At 48.9% G+C, this 26,179-nt stretch overlaps 1 protein-coding gene and 1 long non-coding RNA gene across 7 annotated transcripts in view; one reads left to right on the forward strand and one right to left on the reverse strand.

Annotated features, from left to right (window-relative positions):
- Nucleotides 1-26,169, reverse strand: Gm26588. 3 transcript variants are annotated; one of them, XR_377838.3, is made up of 5 exons: nt 25,730-26,169; nt 10,109-25,634; nt 5,293-5,401; nt 3,154-3,247; nt 1-2,257 (listed from the first exon to the last, which is right to left on the reverse strand). It is a non-coding gene; the product is annotated as a predicted gene, 26588 (long non-coding RNA). The 3 variants fall into 3 exon arrangements; XR_377840.3 differs by having other exon boundaries at nt 5,293-5,405; XR_377839.3 differs by lacking the exon at nt 5,293-5,401.
- Nucleotides 7,990-26,179, forward strand: part of Mgll (monoglyceride lipase) — a 103,949-nt gene continuing 85,759 nt past the window's right edge. For 2 of the 4 annotated variants that reach the window (NM_011844.4, NM_001166249.1), the window contains exons 1-2: nt 7,990-8,149; nt 9,279-9,423. In NM_011844.4, the coding sequence (NP_035974.1) occupies nt 9,299-9,423 (125 nt within the window). In that variant the 5' untranslated portion in view covers nt 7,990-8,149; nt 9,279-9,298. Of the gene's footprint in view, nt 8,150-8,281; nt 8,757-9,278; nt 9,424-26,179 lie in introns of those variants that run through there. The other 2 variants (NM_001166251.1, NM_001166250.1) reach the window with 1 other exon arrangement.

Below are 26,179 nucleotides of genomic sequence, written 5' to 3' on the forward strand. Positions count from 1 at the left end.
TAGCTGCAAACCTTTATCAATTCTTTATTATGAAACGTGCAGGATATTTCCAGTGTTTTTAAGACACGCACCACACACATTGCTTGGAGTCACCCCACTCACTGTACTTCTTGTCGCTTTCTGATTCTAACAGCACCAGCTGGACAGCTCTCCCTGCCTCTCCACTGTGCCTACGAGCCTAATGGAGTTCTTTTCACCTCACCTACCCTGCAGTAGGCACTGTGCTTAGTACTCAGCCTGAGTGTTCCATTTCTTTCCACAAAACAGACCTTGTATAGGGACAGGAAGTGAGCCATGCACTTGATTGTGATCACGGAGTCCCAGGCCAGCAGAGCTAGGATCTTAGTCCTAGTGGCCAGGCTCTAGGGTCCAGTGGCTTCATTCTTCCCTGTGTTGCCTCTTCTTTGCAGAAGCCTGGAAAGGACTGTCTACACTTGCTTCCAATCACTTTGTAAGTCAATGCAAATTGATGTCTCTCCTTACTCATCTGTGAAGTGGGTTCTCTCCAACTTCGCAGTGATGCTGGCCCTAGTGTATAACTCTCAATGCTTTTTGTTTTGCTTCTGGGGAGTTTCAGGCTCTTTCTGGGAGCATGCAATGACTTTAGAATGTGAATCCTGCTCCTGTGACTCCTGTATCTATCACTTCTATATCACTCTTTCCCATTTTTTTTCTCTTTCTCACAGGAAGCGCCCCAGGACACATCGTCCTTCCAGATCACATTCCCTGTGTAAAGCCTGCTCATGACATCACTGCTCACAAATGGCAACTCCTAAACCTTCACCTCCACTCTGACCTACTGTATATCTCGTCCGGCCTTCCGGGTTGGCTTCCCCCAGAGAAACCAACAATGTTTTTCAGAAGCCCACATTGAACTTGACCCCTGCTTCCCAAGCCTCCTCCCTTCCTCCATGTAAGTGACTCAGGAAAGCACCACCCAGTCAAACAACCTGGAAATCCGAGTTGGATATTTTCAAGGGAACCTGGATGAGGGGTGGGAAGTAAGGAGAGGTACAAATGGCTTACAATGAGTGATGTGCTCTGTTTGGCATTTGTCTTTTAAAGGAAGGACCATGGAGGGAGCCAAGGCTCTCTAGCAGACAACAATCAATCCCCAGAGGCAGCTCTGACCTGTGACCTGCTGTCAATGCAAGAGAGAATCTAGCTAGGACTCAATAACTAGCATTACTGGGTGAGATGTCATGGTTGTTAGATATTGGTTAGCAATGCAAATATTGTAAATGTGCTCACGGGCCAAGTCCCCTGCTGACAGGAGCAGTGTCTGCACTGCCCAGCCACACCTCTGCTGCCATCCCTCAGTCAAGGGTGATGCCCTCTCAGCTCCAGGGACTGTTTCTGGGCTGACTTCAGTCTCAGAGCTCCAATTCCAGATGCACAAGCCTGCTGCCGCTCAAGCACCCCCTGTCCCAGCAGAAAGAGACACATCCTCTCACTGTCCTAGAGCAGAAAGTACCCTGTCCCATCAACATCTTATACCTCACATGCCCAGCAGAGGACATCTAGGTTTGCAATGTGTAATCAACATTGTCTAAAATTCAGATTAAAAATTTCATATGCCAAGGCTCTTTTTCTTGTGTCAAGTTTGACACTTGCAGTTTAGTGGAGCTAAGCCACAGGTACCACAGTCATAGTCTTGGCTAGGGGTTTCCCCTGCTTCAGGTGAGAAAGCAGGTCATTGAGGTGAAGAAACTTACCAGGAAGTGACCCAGCTGGCCAGCACTACTAGTTTCTGAGGCCCAAATTACTCAGCTTCATTTCACCTGACTTCACATGCCAAGTCTTACACCCGCTCTGTCGTTTTTCTCTAAGCACAACTTGTATTCCTGGTCTCCACTTTTCTTCCACCACAAAAGACTTATAATAGAGGTTTACACCAGTCGGGATCCTGAGGACTGTGAGAAGTCTAGTCACATTCACTGAAGTTTCTGTGGTAGAAGTGCTTGTGTTCTGGCTGCCTTCTAGTGTGTTCTTTCCCCTTCTTCACTGGGATTTCCAGCGTGACCAATGTCTTCAAGCCTCAGGGCATTGCAGGCCACATGAAAGCTCTTGAGTGGGTAGAAAGATGACACTTTTTCTCAAATTGTCCCCTCGCCAGGTCCTGGTAGTTACAGAAGAGCCTGCCACAGGCAATTTCTTGTTCGAGTTGGTTGCGTCTAGAGATCTAGAGATGTCCTGTTCTGGAGGTTTCTGTGTGCACAACACAGGCAAGGACTGCTAGTGACTTCCTTGCTGTGCTCTGTGAAGGAGAAAAGAATAAGGCCAGGTGTGGTGGCCCAAACCTTTAATCCCAGCACTCAGGAGGCAGAGGCAGGAGGATCTCTGTGAGTTTGAGGCCAGTCTGGTCTACAAAGTGAGTATAGGACAGCCAGGGTTACACAGAGAAACCCTGTCTCAAAAACAAAAACAAAACCAACCAAGGTGAAGGGAATATGCTTGCCTCCTCTTCCTGTTAAATATGAACACTATGGGCTATGTCTGCAAAGTGAACATATTTTATCCAAGCTGATAGAGGAAAATGGCAAAGGAGGGTCTGGAACCCTAGGACAGTGTTAAGTTGACTCAGCTTAGGGTTTGTTTTCTAAATCCCTTGGTGTCCAGGAATTCAGTAACCCAGAAATGTCAAAGCCATAGAGAAGAGCACAAAGGTTGGACAACAGTCATGGGGCTAAGGAAAGGAAAACCAAGAGACCTGGAGAAGGAAAGAGAGGGCAGGGCTTAAAGGATCTAAAAAAATAATGTTGGTTCTGAGTTCAAGGCCAGCCTGGTCTACAGAGTGAGTTTCAGGACAGCCAGGGCTACACAGAGAAACCATTTAATAATAATAATGTTGGTCATGTGAAAATGTTCTGAATTTGTCAAGAGACATAAACCTTGACTTCTTCAGATTAGAGAAGCTGAACAAGCATAAAATAAACCTAAAGAATCCACACCAAGACACATGGTGAAACTTCTGAAAACCAGACACAGAGAGCCATCTTGAAAGTACTAAGAGGGAAACGGCATCATCTGTGAGAATGGGAGAGGGCATCACTAGACACTATCATGGCCAGAAGAGGTAACAAAACATTTTAAAAATACGCAGGGGGGTGGGAAGAACTGTTATTCCACAGAGCCTATCTGCAGTGAGAATACCAGAATGAAAGGGGTCCCTGACGTCTTCTGCTGTGTGAGAAGACAACAATCCATGAGAATTTCTGCAGCTCACCAATCCTTTGCTGTTGATTCCCTGCACCAAAAATAAACAAATAAATAAAATTAAAATCAATAAATCCAAATGCAACTACATGTTGTATACAAGAAACGGTTTAAATATAATGATGGCACAAGTAGAAAACCCCAGGTCAGCCAACAAGCCATCAAATAAGTTAACAAGACCCAAGCTAACAAGTAGGTTAGGCAAGGTTACAAATTACAGGTCCAAGAAACAAAAACCAATTTTATCAGCATAGACTAGAAATTAATCTAAGTGCCCTGAAAGAGACAACACAAGACATTTATAATTACTTAAATAAAAGTATAAATCTAAAATATTTATGTTAAGACTTGTATGCTGTTAAAACTACTGCCCGGTGTTGAAAGAAAGAACTAGATAGACGTACCATTTTTGTAGTTTGTAAAACTTAACCTTGGAAATGTCAACGCTAAGCAAATTGACATCTATGTTTAATGTATTTCCTGTCAAAATCTCAGCAGGCCTTTTTAATTGGTATAGGTAACACTGATCAAAAAAATTATAGCAACAGGTGAAAGAACTAGAATAGTGGAACCAATCTTGTGAAATAAAAATTAAAGAATATCAGTATATAGAATTTATAGATAACTTTAACAATCTGGGACCATGGTATTGCCAGAGGCACAGAAGACCGATGGGATAGAATGGGGAGACAGAAACAGAAACACACAGAAAGATCAACAGAATTTTGAGAAAAAATGGAAGCAATTCATGGGGAAAAAAACCAAAACTTTTTCCCAGCTAAGGGAACACGAGCAAATGATGTATGTGGACTCCCCTCCCCACCCAAAAAAAGAACTCTGATCTAAATCTCAGACCTTAATCAAAATTAACTGTAAATGGGTTAAACATAAAATATACAACAATATAACTTTTAGCCGTCAACACAAGAGGATAGTCTCAAATGCAGGACTAAGCAAGCGCTTCTCTGACTTAACACCAAATATGTGATCCATTAAAGCAAACACTAAACATTTGTTTTTGACCCCAATTAAAGCTTTTGCTTTGCAAATGACCCTCTGAAGAGGCTGAAGACACAGACTATAAACCACGAGAAAACTTGCCAATCACATGTCTGACACAAGGCTCGTATCTGTAACGCATCCAGAACTCTCAGAACTCAACTGTTTAAGAACACACACTAAGAAGATGGTCAAAAGGCACAATGAGGCATTTCACTGGGAAATGGAGAAGACAGGCACGCAGAAAGGCATTCAACAGCATAAGCTATCGGGTAATGCAGATAAATCCACAAGACCCACAATAGAAGGGCTAAAAATAAAGATCAGGGAGGGGAGGGTGGAGAGATGGCTCAGCAGTTAAGAGGATACTCTTGCAGAAGACCCCAGTTTGGCTTCACTGCCACGTGGCAATTCACAACCACCCATATATAACCACAGTTCCAGGAGATCTAATGCCCCTTTCTGACCTACCTGGGTTCAAGTAGTGCATACCTGTGGTACACGTTACATAAACATTACATATACCCAGGCACACATATATAAATGTACAATAAAAATATATTAAGCATTATTTTTATGGCATTGACAGTGGAAATGTAAACAGATACAGCTGCTTTGGAAAACATTTGACAGCTGTTTAGAAAACTAAGCAAGCAATTTCCTTTTCCTTTCTTGTTCATTGGGGACAAGGTCTGGCTCTGCCAACAAGGCTGATCTTGAACCGAAGGTAATCCTGTTTTAACAGCCCTGTACGCTGGATTCTCTGTGCCTTGCCAGTGTTCATTGTGGCTTTATTCAGAATTAGCTGTAAACTAGAAACCACACTGTTCAGTACTGTGGTGCATCTAAGCTTGGAACACGGATAATCAAACACAGATTGTGTTCAATGGGAAAAGTACTAAAGGTTACAAGCAGTATCTATCTCATGATTCCATTTGCAAAAGAACCTGAGATGACAAAACTTTAGAAATAGAGAACAAAGCCAAGACTGCCAGAGGCTGTAGGGAAAGAGGAAAAGAATGGGAAGGAGATGTGCCTCTGAAGAGAGCTATGAGAGGTCTCAGTGGATGGAAATACCTTTTCTTGATTGTATAAATCCAATGTTATTCTGGGTATGGCGGCACTTAGGATGCAGACAGGTAAATATCTATGAGTTCCAAGCCATACGGTGCTAGAGAGTAGGACCCTGTCTCAAAAAAATAAAATAAAATAAAAAGTAAATCTAATAGCATTATGATATTGTTCTGTGTTTCTGAAAGAAGAAGTTGCCATTACAAGCAACTAGCTTAGTTTCTCTCTTCCTTTTCCGGGGACTTACTGTGATGGGTAAGGAAATCTCCATTTTGTGCTAGGCACCCATTCTAAATTCCTAAAAGATAAGCTTCAACAACTCTGACTCCTTGTCCCCCCTCCTCAAAACTGTAAAACTGCTGTGAGATAATTCACTTCCTACTCTGGCTTTTGTATCCCATGTATCGCTTTTGCCAGGGCATGGGACAGCTCCTTTAAGGTTGTCTACAGAGGGAGACAAACAGATCCACAGCTGCAAGGACTGAAAGCAGTTTCTCCCTCAGCTACACACTGCACACAAATGAGACGTTTACAGTGCTCACCTTTACAAACCCTTCCTCTACCACTCCTGTGTGGCATGGCCTAATTTGGCTTTTAGGCTGTCGACCTGCTAGCAGTAACTAATAAATTCATTTAATTATAATTTGGTTTAAACCTATGGTCTTTCCCCGGTGGATTTGAATGCTACTGTTGCTGAGGATGGCAGAGAGCTCATGGCCTCTAGGGATGGCTTATCTCATTCCCTGAAGAGCCAGACTACAGGAATCACACAAGGCTCTACTCTCTTAACTCTCTCTCTGATCAAGCGGGAGCAACTCTAGATTCAGGGGAGACTCTGTTGACAGCTCAAGGGACCGTTCTTCTCAAAACTCTCAAACCATTGAAAGTCACAAAACACCAGTGCTAGGAACATTCAAACCCGTGGCTTCAGGACCCTGCTACCCTTGCTCTCAGTAAACCACAGCTGAAGTGAATAGTAAGGATACTGTTAAGGCCCAGTCCAGCTTTGAGAACAGGCTCCCAGTCCTTCGCCTGAGCTTGCTTACCCTAATCCTGACCTGCCAGGAAATACAAAATCAACTCCAAGAAGTCATTTAGCCACTCCTTCTGTGTCCAAGCCCTGGAGACCTGCCTAAGGCAGAGGGTGAGCTAGGTCCTTCTGCATGGCCTGCAACCAATCTGTCTTTCAGAGACCCCTTTTACCATTCAAGTCAAGTTAGATTGCAGCCTCACCTTAGGTGGACACTACCACTGTGCTGCCCTGACAATGATACTATTCAACCCTGCTATTTTGCAAAGTGGTTGGCCAAGAAGAAAGCCCTGGAAAGCCTGAGGAGATGGGTGTGGGTTGGGGTCATCCTTCCTCTGCAGCTGTCACTCACAGGTGGCAGGCATAGGACACAGTGGACAGGCTGTAAATTTAGTGCTGGATTCCAGACTCCACAGCCACATAGGCAGCTGTGCTAGTGGGACCTGGATCCTGGGGCACCTAGGGGAAATGGTTTCATGCAGTGTGTGTGTGTGTGTGTGTGTGTGTGTTTGCTTGCAGTATGTCTGCTTCCTTCTCAGAGCTCTAAGCGCTTGTGCGTGAATGTCACGCATCTTTAGCTCTCTGGGTGTATATGGTGTGTTGTTTTTCTCTGTTGTGAACAAAAACATGGGGAAAGGAGCTACTTCTGCTGCTGAGGCGGAAAACTAAAGGGAAGCTGTGTCTGCTGAGATTAGCTGGCTGATTAAAGTTTCAGTACTATGGAGAGGTTGGAATGTTCCAGGTCCAGAGGCAAATTACTTTATTTTGGGCTAAGTTCGGGCCCTCAGGAACAGCCATTTCTTTCTTGCCCCTCTTTGTTAGAACTAACTTCTTGAGGCAATAGATGAACACTGTTTAACTATTGATTTAACACGATAGTTAGCTTCTACAAATCCAAAAGTTAGCAATGCTATCAGATAGCATTTTGAGCCTATAGGAACACTTTCCCATTTCACTGTTACCTGACTCTCTGTTGTACCCACCAATGTATTTTAAACTTGCCTTGATATACGGCTTTATCTGTTCTGTAAAACTATTTTAAAAACAAAACAAAACAAAACAAAAACCAAAAAAACCCAAAAAACTTCCCGAAACTGCTTTCACATAGGAACATGGAATTAGGGGTAACTTAAATCTGTGTTTCCAGCTCATGGTCATTCAAAATGGCTCCAGAATAATCTTTTCCCCTGTAAGATGAGAGCTGTGGTTTCTGCGCTGACACTCACTGTGTGTGTGGTGTGTTGTTTTTATCTGTGTGCATGGTGTCTAGGGCGTGTGCGTCCATGCTGTGTGTTTGTATTCATGTAGTAACTGTGACATTCACTTGTACCTCTGTGTGTAGTTTGTATCTGGGGAAGGGTCCTGAGGATGTGTCCTTGTGGGTGTGCCTACACCTGTGCTATCTGAATGTGGGTCTCGCACGTGTGCAACTGTAAACATGTGCATGCAGTTCTAGTGAGCGTGTTTCTGCTCCGGGGACCAGTGTGAGGGTCTGTGTTCTCGACTGTGCGCATGGGCTGGAAGGGCCCCATAATTCGGTTCAGTGCCCCGTGAAGGTCCCCCACGCGGCCAGGAAAAGCGCGAGGCAGGTCGGCGGGCGATGCCCCGCTCCTCCCCGGGGGCCGGGCACACGTGGGGCCCCGGCGCCGCCTCCCCGCGCGTCCCCACCCAGCGGGCCGCCCCCGCCGCCGAGCGGCTGGGGATAAAGTGGCGGCGCAGACGCCGCGCCCTATCGCTGCGCAGCCGGCCGCGCGCAGTAGTCTGGCTCTAGCCCGCCGCAGACCCGGACCCGCGTGGTGCTCGGGGAACGTGACAGCGGCGCTCGTGGCCCGGGTAACTGCCTCCCGCCCCTGCCTCAGGATAGGAGCCGCCGCCAGGGGTCCCCTGCGCGCGTGTGCGTGCGCACGAGTGTGCGCGCGTGTCAGCGTGTGCGCGTGAACGCGCCCCTCGCGCCCTCGCACCAACCCCCAAACAGACTTGTGCCCGTCAACTGCATCTTCCCAGACCGGTGTGGGAACAACGGCCAGGTCCACGTCCTGTGTGGCGTGCCGATGACAGCCGCGAGGTTTCCTTCCCTAAGCGGTCGCGGGCGGGCAAGAGGCAAAGTTTGTCGGAGAATCGGGGTGACTTTGCTCGGGGACCCGCATCTGCGCGAATGCGCGGTGCCGCGGAGCGCGTCTCGCAGCAGCTCCGGGCTGGGGACCGGCTGTCCCTCGCTCCCGGAACCCCTTCAGGGGTGTGTTCTGGAAAAGTGGCGACATGAGCTAGAGCTGGAGCAGCAGGAGGGAGCAACTCGCACCCCTGCAGCCCAGGCGGGGAGGGCGCGGACCCCGTGGTGCTGCCCTGCGGCCGCGATGAGGGAACAGCCCTCGTTTGCCTGGCGCTGATACTCGAGGCTGTGGCGGTAGTGGAATGCAAAAGCCAAGACTAATGGAAACAGGTTTGTCATGGCATCTTTGGCATTCAGAAGGGAAAAATCGCTTGGGGCGCGTCACCTACTTATTATGCCCCCTGAAACCCGCACAGTGGAGATTTTAGGAGAGATGGGTCCTTGCAGCTGGGGCTTTGTACCCACGGAACTGACTGTAATTTCCGCTTGATTACAGCTAAAATAGTCTTTAAGATGAAGTTTCCTGAGATGATTTAAAATAAACACAGATGGGAGGGGGGCTATACTGAGGCACTTTAAAAAAATAAAGTGAGCATTTTCTTAAGGACAAACAGGACTTTTCAATCTTGAAGGGGTTTGCAAGAGATGTATGTAATTTTAAAATATATATATCAAATTGGGGTTTGGTGGGGTTTTTTTTGTTTGTTTGTTTTGTTTTTTGTTTTTTGTTTTTTGTTTAATTGCCTAGAAAAGAAGCCACAGCCACAGTCCTGACTCAAAAAAGGCTTTCTTTCCTCCCATATGGACATAAGTGTATTTCTGACTTTAGAATATGTCCACCTTTCTTCCAAGGGCCTAAAGACCCCTGCAGGATGCCTGAGGCAAGTTCACCCAGGCGAACTCCACAGAATGTTCCCTACCAGGACCTGCCTCACCTGGTCAATGCAGACGGACAGTACCTCTTTTGTAGATACTGGAAGCCCAGTGGCACACCCAAGTAAGTCCTCTCCTCTTCGTCCTCCTTCATCGCACCTGCTCCTCCTCCTCCTCCGTCATCATGAGGGCCACCCTTTCCGTGACCTGCCTCTCATGTCACTGACACCCCTGGCACAGCGGTGTTAGCAAAGTTGTGAGCTATACTTTATGCTTTTCTTTAAAATGACGGCTCAAGAGTTCTCTTTTCACTACAACTAGGATAGGAGTCCACTGTCTGGCAGTTTTCAAAGATTCATATGACTTTTTTTTTTGTACCAGAATTGATTCCCTGTTGCAAGCATTTATTTAAAAGCAAACCCAACAATTTAAAAAAAAAAAAAAGCCAGCGAATGCATAAGAAAACTAAAATTATATGTGCGCGTATCTGTCTTTTTAACCTCTGCTGTGTGCTCCTGCTTAGTTCTGAGCTTCAGAGATGACACCCAGCTAGCTGGGAGGAGAGGGGCCTGGGGTCTCCTTCTGGTTTCTCGCCAGCTCAGTGACTTTCCTATCCAGGATCTGCCTTGCTGCTGGAGACAGACTGGGGCTGTGCCCAGCCCCGCAGCTGCTCCCCACCACCCTGTTCCTCTTGGGTGAAGCAGGAAAAGCCCGGCTTGTTTGTGATAATCAGGGAAGAGAGTAGCTGTAGCAACCTTGGCCTGGTGACTAGTCACTGTTTCCTGTTCCTTGTTTTGGGGAAAGCTTACCTGCTCCATGGGCCTCTTGTCTCCCAAGGGGTCCTGGTGGGTATGAACTGTGCTCCCACCGTGGCTCTGGGGTTACCCAGTTGTAGCTCTCTCAACAAGGTGGGTGCAATCCAGAGGGATTCCTATTAACAGTGCAGAAGGAGTGACTTTAATGCCCTAGCTTCTGTGCAGCTACACCAAGTTGTGTGTTTTCAAAGTGGGCAGTGGTGCATAGGCTGGTTGGTGATTGTTCCTGCCAGCTCTTGGAGGAGAGTGTGCCCGGGTGTGCAAGTGTGCAGGTGTGTGGTGCGTGGAGCATTGCTGTCCTCATTAATCATTAATTCCCCCAGAGCTAACCGCTACCAGCACTGAGCGCTCTTTATACTTTCTAACAAGTTGTTGTATAGTGAGCGGTTCAGTCACTCCAGGAGGGGACCAGGGACTGAAAGTCCACTGTTCATGTCCAGCCTCAGCCTTTGCAGGCTTTGTTGGTGGAGTAGTGACAGTGCCCCAGTTCACAGTAAAACACAGAGGGCCTGCAGTCTTCAGTGGGGGAAGGGAAGTAGTGGACTGGGCCAGGAATGGCCAAGTTGGCTGCCCTTGCCTAGGCTGTGGGTGGTTTTCACAATCTTCCCCCCCACAGAAGTTGCCATGCAGGCAGCTCCCAGCTCACTTGCCTTTGCTCCAGTTAGAGACAGCAAGCCAACGTCCTGGCTTCAGCTGAGCTGGCTTTCGGATGTCAGCATCTGCCTTGTGATGGATGCGATGGATGTAGGAGCAGGGCTGGAGAGTTGACCGCTACTGGGAGCAAGGATTTGGGGGTGGGGAAGTGCATTCAGAAAAAAAAAAAAAAAAAAAAAAGAAGGTTCCAGGCAGGAGGCATGAAGGAGAGAAAGCAGGAGAACCACTAGCATTTGTGGCTTGGCCACTTCCTATACTGTGTGCTGTAAGAGAGGACAGACAGGTCCGGGGGTCCTGCCATGCTTTCACAGATAACTCAGGTAACTGTCCACCTGGCCCGCCACCACCTCCTGGAGCCAAATTCAATTGGTAAACTCACTTTGGAGCTGGGGACAGCCTGCCTCTGATAGTGTCGCTCTTGGAAACATTTCACAACCATCTCTGACCAGTTGGGACAGCACTGTCCCTGAATGCTCCACTAGAGACAGATTTATCCTTGTAGTTGATGGACCTTGGAGAGGACGTCATGGTCCTGGAGAAAGTATCGTAACCACTCAGAGTGGTGGGAGGACAATGTGGTTTAGGGCAGAGGACTGTGCCAGCTGGTAGCCAGGCATCTCCAGATCCTAATCACAGGAGCGGCTGCTTGGCAAACTTTTGCCTTTCATGGTCCAAGTGACCCCAAAATGCTATGGCTCACATAGAACCATCCGCTTGCTGTAAGGAAGAGAGAGTACCTCAAATCATGTTGGGCCTAGCCCACCCCGACCCCAAAGCTTTTTTCCCTTTCCTCGTTGCAATCTGGGCTGCCCCTTGCATAGCATGCCTCCTCCCTGTAAAGGGTGAAAGAGGGGAAAGAAGAAAAGAAAAGAGAAGAAAAGAAAAGAACAAGGAGGCTGGATCTCCATGCCTGTCCCACTGGCCACAGGAATAGCCTGTGCACCTGTTTCTTTGCTACACTGAGCCTCGGCCGCCTGCCCCTGGAGTCCAGGGGCCCGATTCCCGCAGGGCCCGTGTCTGCCCTTGTGACTTGGCATTTGTTAGCTTGCTTTTCTATTCTGCTTGTTGTCCTTCTATCCCCTGGGATATCCTCCCATCCCCAGAACACCTGCTGGGACATTCTGCCTGAGAGGCCTCACTGTCTGGAAGGCTGGATCTGCAGGTGCCCAGGCAACAAAATTATTGGTGTCTGCTGGCCACAAGCTGGCAAACTGGCCCAACCTGCTTCTGAACGCTGGTTAAAATTCTGAGGGGACCCCGAGGAAGGAGAGAGTTGTCCTTGGGATAGTTGTTACAGCAAAAGCTGATTATATCTTTATAAATGGCAAATGCTCCAATCCCCAAGGAAGAGGGGAGCATTCTTGTTACAGTGTGAACATGCAAACATGCTTTTTTAATATGGCCATCTGGAATCTTGGGTTCAATGAATCATTATCCCCTTTGGCCACCTCAAGGACGGTCTTACTTACCCAGACATATTTACAGACATGAAAACACCGTGTTATACACCGTGGATCTCAGTTTTTGTGAAGGACCAAGTAAGGTTCAGAGACTGGACTAGACCCTGTCCATACCTGACCTCTTTAATATCTGCACCAATCCAGAGGGGAACACTGTGGTGGCTACTGTTGTGGCTTTGCCAGAGATACAAGGTTACACGGCATCTAGCAGGCTGGGGAGACGTCTCAGAACCTATGTAAAAAACTTGGAGCAGTGTAGTGGACGCACACCAGTATTTCTAGTGTGGGGGAATCAGAGACAGGCAGAAGTCAGCCTGGCCCTATTCACACTGGGCTTCTGAGGTGGACCTCTGCCCCCTACACATTTGTGCACGTGTGCATATACACCCATACTCACCCACACCCACACACAGACACTGCCAGGTTTTCCCAGGTTCTTCAAAGTCTGTGTTAGTTACTCTCCTGAACACACCACCAATCATTGTTGCAGGATATTTGATCACACGTTGAAACTTGAAACTGTGTTATTCACTATTTAAAAAGAAAACAAACAACAAAACAAAACAAAACAAAAAAAAACCTGTTTCTAGTTGTGGTGTGATTCAACCCTTAGCACACACTTTTAATCCCTCTGGCTGGAATGCAAACACACCCTTAGTGCACACCTTTAATCCCAAACAATGCGAAGGTAAAGTTAGTTTGTAGAAGGAAGCAGCGGTGCTTGAAAGTGGTGTCTAATTGAGTGGCAGACAAATTGGTGAATCAGAGAAAGATTTGACAGACTAGGATACGCCCAATTCTCCGTGAGAAGAGAGAGGGAAGGGAAGCTACTTGAGGGGCAGTGCAGAGAGGAGAAAGCAGTTTTCCTGGGAGAGTTTTACAGAGACAGTTGTAGAAAGAGAGCCAGCTAGACACCAGTGAAGACAGAACGAGCCAGAGAATGAGAAGCCAGAAGATTAGAGTAGATTGCCAACGTTAGTATGAGGCCAGGCAGAGCAGTTCAGGAGAAACTGAGAAAAGCCAGATTGACTCAGTCATCTTGGAGAGGAGTTTGAGCCAGAACAGCTAGGTTGAACCAGCCAGTCAGAGCTCAGAAAGAACTAGGAAGGAGTGAGCTTATTCAGCAGTAAGTCCCAGAGGCTGAAAACATCCTAGGCCTAGATTAGATTGTGTGGCAGCTAGAAGCTTCCAGGACTAGGCCTAGGTTAGCAGACAGAGGCAGTAAGATGACAATTACAGCAGGAAAGTAAAAGTTATTACTTTTATGAATCATAGCCAACTCTGTCCTTACCATGTGGATTGCAGTCGGTCTGCAGGTGAGGGCAGGTGTGATTTAAGACCAGAGTCTGTAATTGGACAATGAAAATGTAAGGTGAGGTTGAGAGTTTCAGGGACAGAGGACAGGGGACAGAGAGGAAGGGCAGAGAGGATGGATAGGAAGATAGGGAGTGGTTCAGAGGCAGGCAAACGGAACTGCAGGGAACAGGGAAGAACTGGGCTTGTAGCTCCCATTGGGGGAGGGGTAACCATGTCACCAGAACGGAGCTGGCGATATAGAGTGGATTTTTATTTAATATTATATGTGCAACACTTACAGGTAACGTTTTCTTAATTCTTACACTTTGGGGTTGGGATAGATTACTTCATAGGGCAAGGAGAAAAGGGAAGGGAATTCACCGAGATTATTCACACATCAAATGTAGCATATTGATTAAAGATCTGTGTCTGTTCTGGGGAAAGTGGGAAAAAGCATCACCCATACCGCCCCAGGTGACAAGCTGCCCCACTCAGACTCCAGATGCTGGCAACTTCAGCTCCTAGTTCCTTGGCAAGTTCCCTCTGATGGGCAGGGCCACAGTTGGGGTCAAGAGGTCCTATATTCTCCTGCACTGGGCATCCATGGTTGCTCCTTGCCCTGGAGTCAACCTTTTTGTTCCTTTCACCAAGTGGCCCTCAGTCCCTACAAAGTGCAACTTTGAATCAGGAGAGAGAGAGTCAGGAATGGCAAGCACACTGGGTGGGAGTCCCGCTGTCCAGAGGACAATGCTCATTTGGTGATGGAGACGCCCCTACAGTGCTTGTGCGCTTCTTGTGACAGAGGCTGGAGTGCACTCTGTAATTACAGGATTACCCAGCGCTGCCCTGACCTGCTGGCTCCAGGCAGAAGTGCCTCTCTTCATCTGCCTGGAGAAGATGCTAAGTGGATGGGGCTGAGCCAGACCCAACCGCGCTCTCTTCTCCAGAATGATGGTCTCCTCCTGTTCCATGCACTTGGTCTCTAGGTTGTTCCTTCATGCTTTGTTCTCTGAGGCCACTGTGACACCATTGGAGGGAGCCTCTAGCACCTGATGGCTGGCTGGCGTCTAGCTTTAAGCCTTAGGTTTGGGCAAGTGTTGAACCTCTCCATTGCTGTCAGTATTTGTAGATAGCCACATGGCTGAGACTCCAGATCCCAAGCCCTGCCATGGCCTTGTTAGACAAGCCCTCCCTCTCCTCCATCTCTAACCTCTCGTGAAGGCCAGGCTAAAACCCAGTGCCAACCCCACCATCCTCAAGATTTTTTCTGTGGCGCTGTGGAGTGTAGGGCGGGGCTGTGAGGGGGGTGCATGGGCCATGGGCTGGCAAGGGCGGTGTTTGCAAACCAGGCTCACTGGTGGCTCTGTGATAAGCATGAGCCCAGTCGCTCACAGCTCTTCTCCAGCTCCCCAGAGTTGGGCTGTCCCGAGGGACCTCTGTGCCTCCTTTCCCCGACCACCTTGGTTCCTCCTCCCTCTGCCTTCTCTCTCTGTCTGGAGTAGTGCCAGTACCAACCTGAAACACTTCCTCCCACCTATGCAAATCTATCTGGGGAAGAAGCCACTTGCTAGAAGCTAATTCAGACGCCACAGTCCTTCTTCCTCCTGCCACCCCATAGCACCCGCCTCACACTGGGCAGGCACGTGGCTATCCAGGATAAGGATCCCTCCCAGCCATCTGGAGCTAGCTAGATGCAGAGATGAAGAACTTGCACATCGTCACCATGTCCACCTCTTCCTACTGGTAGACATTTTGTTCTCGGAGGTCAGCCTGGCTGCTGCTTCTCCCCAGGCAGGCTGTAAGCCAGGTCTTTGCCTCTTTCTTGCTTCCCAGTTTGCACGTCCTGCGATCAGGTCATCTGCTTTCAGATTATGTCAACGTCTCCATTTCCCTGTACCAATTCTGAACGTATGCCACTTGGGGCTAGGCGTCACCGCTCCACCTTATTTGCTTAGCTGACACGGGCCTAGGGTATCTTCACATAGGCTCTTCTGCCATACTTTCTGGTGACATCACCTCCATGAGGATCAGGGTGGCCCAGCTCTGGCACATGAGTTGCATGATGGGCACTGGCTGCTTAGGCTTGCCCCGGCCTTCTCTGCTTTTCCTCTGTGTCGCCCAGGCTCCTACTCACAGGTCACTTAGTGTGGTCATTTCCACTCACCAGGCATAGAGCAGGTGGAGGGAGGGAGGCCATGGGCACTCTTCCAGGGAGGGTGTGTGTGTGTGTGTGTGTGTAGAGCTGCCATGTGGCAAAGGCTAGGGAGAGGAGGGATCCTGTGAAGCCATGGTTGGCATTGCCCCAAAGGCTGGTTGGTGCTGGATCTCAGCCCTTGCCCTTTCACCCAGTGTCCTCAGGAGCGTTTGTCTGTCTTCTAGAAGGAAAGACAGGGCAGAGGTGCCAAATGGAAAGCCAGGCAGAGTTGAAGCCACAGATCTGTGTCTTCACTGCTTCACTGCTGGCTGGCTGGGGACATTGGGCGTGACATGAGAGGCAAGGAAGGCCATCCCAGAAGCGGTGGAGTCGAAGAAGACTGAGGTTGTCCCTGCCTGATGGTGACGGACATGGAGAGAGGGGAGGATCTACAGAGTCCCACTGCTTGACAGGAGAGCCTGCACCACTCAGGGGCCCAGTGGGCACATGTCTCCTGGGCACTTAGTCCCTGCTCAGGAAATGCTGGGCTGCTCTGAGCCTACAGGTCCCCAAGTCATTTGGGAACACTCAGTGGAGTGGATCTGAAGTGAATCAGTAGGAGAAATGGAGAGTGGGCTCTCATAGCCCAGAATGGCCAGCCAACCACATAACATTTGTGAAGAAAGCAGCCATGGTTCACTCTGTCTACTCGCCACGGGAGGGAAGACATAGGCTTTGCTGTAACACCTGTTGTTACCCACCCCACCCCCAACCCTGAGAACTTTGGCCCTACTGTGCACAGTCCAGCAGCGCTGCTATTTTTAATCCCTTACCTCCATTTAGAAGCACCTCCGTATTCTTTTGCCTATTTTAAGAATTTCCACAAGTTCCTTCCCCTCATCGGAAGCTGTTATTTTTCCTGCTGGTGCATTAGCACAGCAAACCGTCTTGCTTTTAAGTAGGGCATCCCTTCTGGGCAATTTTCTTTTTTTTAAAGACTGTTGGAATGGCAGAGATTTTTCTGATGAGAAGAGTGGAGGCTGCCGCCGTGCTGAGGTTGGTTTTTCCGACCGCTTAAGGGATAAATTCCCCCAGTGGCTCTAAGAATGTTCTGCAGATACAAATCTGGCTTTGTTTGCTGATGGAGTCTGAGAGGGCAGGTAGCAAAATAAGCCCCTTTGTGAATGGAAGCCTTGTCCACCACAGTCTGTCGGCACCTTTAGGTTCGGCTCGCAATCCCAGGGGCACTCTGACCATGCCAGTGACCCAGGCTCTTGATGTCTTTGTGTAAAGAGGTAAAATGGTCTTTAGTGGTGCAAGTTTTCACAGCTGAGATTACAAGATGACCCTTGACCCACATTTTAGAGTCATCCAAGGTTCCTGTTGGGAGGAGGCTCTTTTCAGTTCTCAGAGCCATGTTAGTGTGGGGGCGGGGCGGGGCGGGCCCGGAATGCTCATGGGTGAAACACTGTGCTCTGTGTGTCTGAGGGCTTCATAAAGAGCCAGGTGCCACAGGCTCTCCTGCCAGGCCTACCAATCCCTTGGTGCTGCTGGCCGCCCGGTTCTAGTCTCATTTACCAAATCCTTGTGGCCTCAGCGAAGAGAGAGAGGTGAGGTCCACATTAGATTCTTTATGTTTGATCTTAGCATTCTCAGCATGCAGGAAGAGAGGAAGGGAAAGCAAGCAGGAGGGAAGGAAGAGACAGGGAAGGAAGGAAAGGGTGGGAGGGAGAGAGGGATGAAATACAGAAGGAAATGGAAGAAAGAAGAGGAGGACCTAAAAGTTGGGAAAGCACAGATTTGAGCATGGAATGTCTTTATAATCGCAGGCAAGGGGACTTGCAGGAGACTTCTGGAGAGTTAAAGGGTGTGCTGGTTCGCTGTCAATAAAAACTGGGTCACCAGGGAAGAGGGAACCTCACTTGAGAAATACCTTCCTAGTATTGGCCTATAAGCAAGTCTTTGGAGGTGTTTTCTTGGTCACTAACTGGTCCCTGCCCACCCTGGTGCGTCTCCCAGGGTAGGTGGTTCTGGATGGTATAAGAAAGTAAACTGAGCAAGCCATGCGGAGCAAGCCAGTAAGCAGCACCCCTCCATGGCCTTTGCTTTCGGTTCCTGCTTCCAGGCTCCTGCCCTGGCTTCCCTCAGTGATGGAGGGTGGCCTGAGAGTTGTGAGCTAAGATAAACCCACTTTTGCTCAAGTAGCCTTTGGTCATGATGGTTATCATAGCAGAGGAAAGTGAAATCGGACTAGGGGGGTGGAGTTTGTGGAAGGTGGAGGAAATGAAGAAACTGTGTTGTTGGCCATCCATAGCCTTTGGCTGAAGTTCCCTCCTCAAAGCAGGCCAGTTTCCCGGGCTGTTCACAGGCCGCTGACTGTGGGCATTTGCCTTCCATCACGCTCCACTTTCCTCTGCCTCGCAGCACTGGGTCCAGACCTAGAGACACTACAGTCATGACTGTTCTCCTGTGCGACTTTATAAGATAGTCTAGGTGCTGAAGAACCTTGCTGCTGACTCCTCTCCCTTGCTCTCTGCATCCCCTGCTTGCTTCTCGTGATACCATCCAGTGATTTTTGTGGAGTAAGCTTCCTGGCTTCCACATGTGAGGGGGAGCATTCAATACATGGCTGTCTGTGCCTGGCTCAGTTCATCTAACACGGCGTCCCACAGTTCCATCCACATTGCCGCAGATGGTACCGTTTCGTCCCTTTTCATGGCTGGGTAATATTCACTATATCTTCTTTGTCCATCCATTCTACTCAGTGAACAAGAGCTTGCTATGAGTCTCTCTCTGCTGTACTGGTTTCTTCTTTTGCAGGGACATACCTAGGGATGGTCTACAGATGGGTCATGTAGTAGTTCTGTTTCTAGTGTCTTGTGGATGCCCCCCTCACCTTCTACTGGCCACACTAATGTATATTCCTACCAAGAGCATGTGGCCAGCATCTGTATTTTGTTTTTATTCATCACTGTTATGATTATTTGACCCACGTGTGGGGTACTGTGTGATCTCTCAGTACTTCTTTGTTGTCTGGAAGGAGAGCGAGACAGCTCCAGAGGACCACATGTAGCAGTCGGGTGTAGCACTGATGGGACTGGTTTTCAGTGGCCCCGGTGTGACACACGCTCAGTCTACATCTGTGTCTTTCTCCTTCATCATGTGGAAATGCTGGCGATGCATGGGGTCAGGTGAGGCTGTCACTACGGTGGCACTCACTAGGTCTTGAGTGGGCAGAGTGTCAACGAGCATCTTTGCTAATGTTCTGTTGCCGTGACTCAGTGAATGGTTGGGGGTTGTTGGTCTGTGAGGGCTCCACCTGACAGGTGTCTGTTGTCCTTGGCTGGACCTTTGAGGTCTGTTGTAGTGGCTGGCCTGTGAGTAGGGCAGGCTGTGAAGGTGCTTGCTGGTTGCAGATGGCTTTACCCACCAGCTCAGCAGTTGGAGGCTGTGGTAGGACCACCCCAGTGCTTCTCCGTCTGGCCTTATCCTTCAGCCTAGCTCAGACTTGTTCTGGGGATAGCAGTATTTCAGGGGTCTGTAAGCCAGCTTTCTGGAACTATGTCCTATATCTGAGACAAGTCAAATTAAAAGAAGGAAAAGGTTTATTCTGGTTTATCCTGGTTTCCATGCAGGGTTGCATGGCCCAGCAGCTGTGGGCCTGTGAGAGCCCAGAGCCATGGTGAGCATCACAGAGAGCCCAGAGTTCATCACTCGTGAGCTGCTCCAGGGCAGGATTCATCTCACATGTTTGCTCCATCTTCTCCAGTGTCCTCCCCCACTCCTAGAACACATTAGGACACCAAAGTGTTTGTTAAAACTCATGAGTCCGCCTCCCTGTGTTCTCAGTGGGATGACTGGCCATTCCTAGAGCCTCCAAGGCTGTTGAGTTTTAGGACAGGAGGCATTGTACTCAGAAGGGATAGACTATGGGTGTCATTTCAGGAGTGGGGACATTGAGAAGAGCCCTGCACTAGGTAGCAGCCCTTGACCAACCTTGCTGTGAGGTGGGCCGCTGCCTGGGAAGACTCGTGTGTGTGTGTGTGTGTGTGTGTGTGTGTGTGTGTGTGTGTGTGTGTGTGTGTAGATGCAGATTACAGCTGCTTTCCATTCCTGCCTGGGAACCAGATGGATAGCAGGACCTAGGGGTGGACTTTGCTGTCCTATTTTAACAGGAGGGTAGACTTCGCATGTAACTGTACCTTGCAAGAGAGCAGGGGAGGGTCCACAAACACACTGGACCATCCTCTTCTATGGCACAGTTTTCTCCAGGCACCTCCCCTGTGTCGAGTTTCTCTGTGGAGATGCCGTGGTGGTCAGGGAGACAGTGCCAGGCCTCTGGGGAGTCTGCTAGGAAGAGTTAGGATTCTGTGTTGGTGCTTGAGGGAGAAACTCAGGCAGGTTTCATCTGGGTCTTAGCGGTAAAAAAAAAAGGAACCACTTTTTTATTGTCATGGAGGTGGGAAGAGAAATGGGAACCTTTGAAACTGAAACGCGCTTTGGAAATGAGTCCTACTACGCGGCAGGTAAACATGGAGTGAGTGATGTTTTTTTGTGGGGGGGGGGTGCACAGATAGGAACAGCTGATGTATTTGTGTGCATGGATACCTCTAACAAAATGCCACAGACCGTTGGCTTTAAAAATTGAAATTGATTTCCTGACAGTTTTGGAGCTTGGCAGTCCTAGATCAAGGTGTGGGCGGGGCTGGCTTCTCGGAGGCCACCGCCCCCTGAGTACAGAAGGCAGCCTTCTCGCTGTGTCCCACACCCCTGCACATTTGGTTCATTCTGCTTAATTTTAACAGCCTGTTTAACTTGTGCGGTGATTTGGGCCTGGTGTGTGGGCCTGGGTGGAAGCTGTCAGAGTCTCAGGGCACTTGAGGTTGGTTGTTGCGGACGGCGCCGTACATTCAAAGCGACGGGAAGGATCTTCCCAGCTCCATATGGCTGAGTTTTTAGACTTGGATGAGCAGCCTGCCTTTCCACATCTGTGCTTCTCTGGGGGACCCTGGGGAAAACCCCAGCCTGTGGGGCTGTCCCTTGCTGTGCTGTCTCAGTCCAAGACAAGGGCAGTGGCAGGCAAAAGTTGGGAGCATTCCAGAAGTCACCCCTGTCTCTAGAAAGTGCGGCCCTGGCTTGGCCTTCCTGGGGTTTCCCCACCCCTTCTGGCTTATTTTCAGCCCCAGGGATGCGTGGGGCTCAGAGTTGCTCTTAATAAGACATAAATTCTCTTTGTCTTCCTCAGTGTTGTCTGCAGCCAACGTTGGTGGTCAAGCTCACTGATGGCTGACAAGACAGAATGTTCTGGATGGTTCCCAGACACAGTCTTCCTTCTTGTTTCCGGGATGGGTCATACCACTCGAGGCTGCAGCACCCATCTGACAGTCACAACAGGACAAGAGTGATGGCAGTAAAGAGTAGGGAGAGGCTGGGAGCCCTCAGCCTCTCGTGGATAGGCTGATCCACACGAGGCAAGCGGCTGTTCATCTCAGCCACACTGGGTTCTGACACTTTGGGCCTGGTAGAGCCAAGCAATGGAGGAGTGTGGGGAGCATTTGGGCTGCTGGAGTTTGAAGTGTCCAAGCACATCCCGGAGCATGAGCAAGGAGGGGGAGGGCACACTGGGCACGTGTTAGAAGCTGTGCACAGACACTAAGGACAGGCCCCAGCAGGCCATGACCTTGCTGTACAGTCAGCCCTTTCCCACAACAGTGCCTGACATCAAAAGGGCATCTCTTCTCTGCTCCCAGCCTGTGTGTCCCTGGGAGCCTTCACCCAGGCTGCTCAGAGCTCCATCGTGTAACAGAATTAGCCTTCCCATTTTGCTATTTCCTAGCCCATGGCGGTTGGTTCCGGGACAGGCAAGTCTCCTGTGTGAGGCAGCCATTTGGTGAGACAACCACCTCTGGGGAGGAGACTCTACCAGCTTGACATCTTAGCAGCCATCTTGGGACTAGGAGGGGGAAGGCCTAATTGGGAAGGGTCCTACCTCAAGAGAGCAGAACTGGGAATGTTGAGAGTCATGTCACCTGTGACAGGTCCGAGCTAACAGTCATAGGAGCCAGGAAGTGTGGAGAGACTCTTGAGGAGGCTGCTGACTTTGTAAGGGAGGGAGATGCTGAGGCATCTACAGGGTTGTTGAATGAGCCACAGGGCTTCAGAGCCACGCCGACATGGAGCCTGAGCCTTAGTAGGTCTATGTTCCTGTGTCTCTCATCTCTCTCCTTGTCACTTACAGAGACTTACCAGAGACTCATGGCTGAAATTCTATCTTAAGACACTGGGCAAAGAACAAGCCAAACCTAAAGGAGGAAGAGGAGGGAAACAGTAAGATTCTGTCAGAAAATAATGAAACCAAAGAGAAAGAGGGAAAAGAAATCCAAAATTGGCTATTTGAAACCATCAACAAAGCTGACAAAATGTTAATGACAAAAAAGTTAAATGGGAAAAAAAAAAGAAAAGAAAAACAAAATAGAGAAAACTTAAAAATAGTAGAACCAGGAATAAGAGAGGGGACATTACTACCAGGTGGTTTGGTTTTTTTGTTTTATTTTATTTTTTCAGAAATGAAGAGAATTACAAAAGAGTAGAACAATAAATTAGATAAGCTAGGTCAAAAGATGGGGAAAGTTTTAGGAAGATGGGAATTACCAAAACGGATCAAAAGTAAGAGGAAACCTCAGTGGGCTTATAACAAGTAAGAGATTCTTATCACCTCCAATCAAATCTATCTCCCACCCCCCAAGAAAAGCCCAGACCCGAATGGCTTCACTGTGGTAATCAACAGACACATGAAGAAGTGCCGCTCCTTCCCAGACTGTCCTAAAACGGAAAAGGAAGCCAGCACCAACCAAAACTGGAGAGGAAATTTCCCCAACTCACTTCCAGGAGTTAGGCTTAACATTAGATATATCACCTGGAAAGAAAAGTGAATCAACATTTCATATGAAAATAGAAAAAAAAAAATCCTTAAGGAAACCAGAAAATTGATGGGCCAACAAGATGGCTCAGCAGGTAAAGGTGCTTGCCATGCAAGCTTGATGGCCTGAGTTCAATCCCTGGAACCTACGTAAAAATGCAAAGGAGAGAGCTAACTCTGCAGAGTTAGTCTTTTGACCTCCACACATGTGCCCCAGCATGAATGCATGCCCACACAGTAACAACAACAACAACAGCTAATAATAATAATACCTTTAAAACCTAGCAAACTGCATCCAGTGACACTGAAAAATAGTAAGCACACAAAAATCTGTGGTATGCGAGGATGGTTAATATCTAAAAAGATTAACCTCCTGAAACAAAGTATACAGTCATCATATTTAACCAAATCTGGTAACTTTTCAAGATTGAAAAGACCAAAAACCTGAGAAAGCAGGGACCACCAGCCTCATCTGATAACAGGCAGCTCAAAACCCCATGGCTGACATCAGACCCACAGAGGCCTCTCCCCTGAGCACTACATAGGGAAAGTGGCTCCTCCTCCCATGCTTCCCTGGGGCATCTAAGACAGTAGCCCTGCTTTAAATATGGGCTGGGAGGGCTGGGAATGCAAAGATGGTCGGCTCTGGGGTGTAGAATTTTGATGGGTAATTTCCATTCTGATTTTTGGATTTTTTTTTCTGTATTTCTAACATTTTGCCAAAGGACCACTAAAAAGGGAGGCTTGGGGAAGCATTGTAGGAGAGCCGGTCTGAAGGATGTTGGGATCAGAGCGAAAGGGGATGTGTGCTCCACTAGGGTCTGGATGGAATCAGAAGGCCAGGTGAGGATGAAGGGAGGGCTGGAGGCAGTGATGGGCTTGTGTGCCTTATGGGGTATTGGGCAGACCTTCCTTTGAGGCTTTCGGTGGAAGCAAATGCAGACAGAAAAGCAGAGATTTTACTACCAAGACCTCAGTAGAGCCAACATCCAGAGCATGTGCTGGATAAAGCCAAACCAGGAGGCAGAGCGGCAGGAGAGAATGTTACTAGGAACCAGGGAGCTATCCAAACATGGCACCCTGTGGGCCAGCAGCTGGCCTGGCACGTCCGCAGTGTCCTTAGCTACAAAGCAGGCAGTGTGGGCAAGACTGATAGGGTGGCTGGTCACAGCATCCTTTGGGTGACTCTTCCCAAGTGATTTAGGGCCTCTCAGAAGACAGTGAGGTGCTGAGTGTCAATGGGTCCCTGAACAGCAGGACATGAATGGAGGAGATGCCCAGGTAGCTGTAGCCTCCATCTGTATACCGGCCACCCACCCTCAATCCATCCCTCAGGCCATTTGTCCATCTGAGACAGATAAACCAACCTAAGTCTCCCCGAGGGTGTTTGCACTATGAAATACCATCAAACTCCGTCAATGTTAGCCATTAGCCTCTGCGATAAGCATCCCTTTAATATCTATGTGTTCTTTAAGCTGAGATGTTGGCAGCTGAAACAGTTTCGACTCCATCATTGGTGACCCTTATCTGATGGCCAGATGCCTCAACTGGAACGCCATCAGCAGATAGTAGTGAGCCAGTTGGATGGCTGTGACAGCAGCTGGCTGGTCAGAATGCTTTTCAGCTCTCTGCCTCTCTTACCTTCTTTCTGCATCCGCCATTCTTGGCTGTCTTTGTTGCCTCTGTCTCTGCTCCTGTTATTTCTGACCCAGCTGCTCTCTGGGACTCTTCAGGCATCTGCTCACTGCTGCTGCTTCTGCTACTACCACTTGACATGAGGAAGCCACATGGCGACCATGGCTGCTGCTGCCTCAGTACAGCCCTGGCTCTGGAAGCCAGTGTCTAGCCACGACTGTTTTAGACACTTTACACTGGACATTTCCTCCAGCACAAGCCTCAGTGAACTCCAGCAGCCGTTTTAATGTTAGCCAGAGGTGGATGGGTGCGCATGTTTGTCACCAACAAATGCATCAGGTTCTAACAGAGATTTCTTGACCATCCACTATAAGACACACCTTGTGCTTGGGACTTGGGGATGTAGAAACCTTAAAGGCCTTCCAAGAGCCCTCAGCCAAGAGAAAGGCAGATATAGATAACCAGTGGTGTCCATGCTGGGATCTGAGCTCTAAGCTAGGCACCCTGATCTGGGATCTCAGGATACCCTGAGAGGCTGTAGAGTATCACAGAGGAGGGTGCTTGGCAGTCTCTCACTCATACCCTGCCTGCCTATCTGGTGCAGTGCTCACCAGTGGTAAGCATGGCCAAGCTGTCTGTACTGAGATAACAACTTCAGAGACCTCCACGGTTTATGTCAGAGAGGTTCAGAAGCCATGTATTCCTTGAAAAAAATGTCTTTCTTGGGCTCCTTCTGTAATCAGTTTTTATTTAAGCCTGCGTTAGTTTTGGCAAAATGACACAAGCTATACAGAGGCCAGTGCGTGCTGTGCCACTGGGTATTTATTGGGTCTTGGTGTGTGTGTGTGTGTGTGTGTTTGTGCGTGTGTGTATGAATGTGTGTGCGTGCATGTATGTGTGTTTGTGTGTGTGTGCACACGTGCTCATTCGAGAGCGTGTGTGTCATGCCTGCAGAACCTAGAAGAGGGTTCAGACCCCCTGGAGATGTGAGCCACCTTGGGGTTACTAGGAATCAAGCCTGAATTCTCTGGGAGAGCAGCCAGTGCTCTTAACTGCTGAGCCACCTCTCTCGTTATGGTCCTCCAGTTCCATTTTATAGATCAGAAGGCTGGGGCTTGGAAGGGCGTGGTGGTTGAGGTCCCACTCTGAGGAATGGCAGGTTTAGACAGCTTGATGTCCATGCTCTGTCCACCCTGCATGGGTGTCCAAATCCAGCATCTGCTTCCCTGATGCCAGCCTAATGCAGCTGCCCATTTAGGTCACAGCTGAGCTCAGAGGCTCCATCACATGTCTAGATGGGGACATTTTCCCCACCTCTCCTGCATGCTCCATAAATTCCTAATTGCTCGCTGCCATCCGCTTGGCATTTCACCACCCAGAACTTGGAGCCATCTGCAGCCTTGGGGAGTTCATGCTGTTTTCCTTCCAGGAAAAAAAAAAATTACATAAGATGAAGCCCAGAACCTTCTTATAGGGAGCCTCCTGCTGAAGAAAGAGCTCAGGCTCAGTAGCCCTACCTGCTGTTTCCTGGTATCCTGGTTCCGAGTTGTGCTGCTTCTGTGCTCTGAGCCAGTCTCCCTGCGAAACCTTCAGGAAACAGTCACATGCGGTTGCTGGGTTGCACAGGCCCGCCCTCCACAGTGGTCCCTTGAGCTCTGTGTTGGGTGATTTGTCCTCATTGGGAGTTGGGGTGGCCCCCAGGGGCCAAGGTACCCAGGGACTCCAACCCACCCCTTCCCAACTTGGCCCAACTGCTGCCACTTCTTCCTCTTACCGAGGCTCTTCCTCCCCCTGCTTCTCTGGGGCGGGTTTACGCCTCTGCTGCCAGTTAAACCGCCCCTATATTTTATGCCTGTATGTTCTACAGACGTATCCATTACAAAAGTTACTGGCTCAGACAATGATGTGCATGCTCCACGCTCTGAGAAGTTGTGCAGCTTTCCTAAAACGAACTAGATCCACCCCTG

The sequence above is a fragment of the Mus musculus genome, chromosome 6 (assembly GCF_000001635.26).
Source record: "Mus musculus strain C57BL/6J chromosome 6, GRCm38.p6 C57BL/6J".
Lineage (NCBI taxonomy): Eukaryota > Metazoa > Chordata > Mammalia > Rodentia > Muridae > Mus > Mus musculus.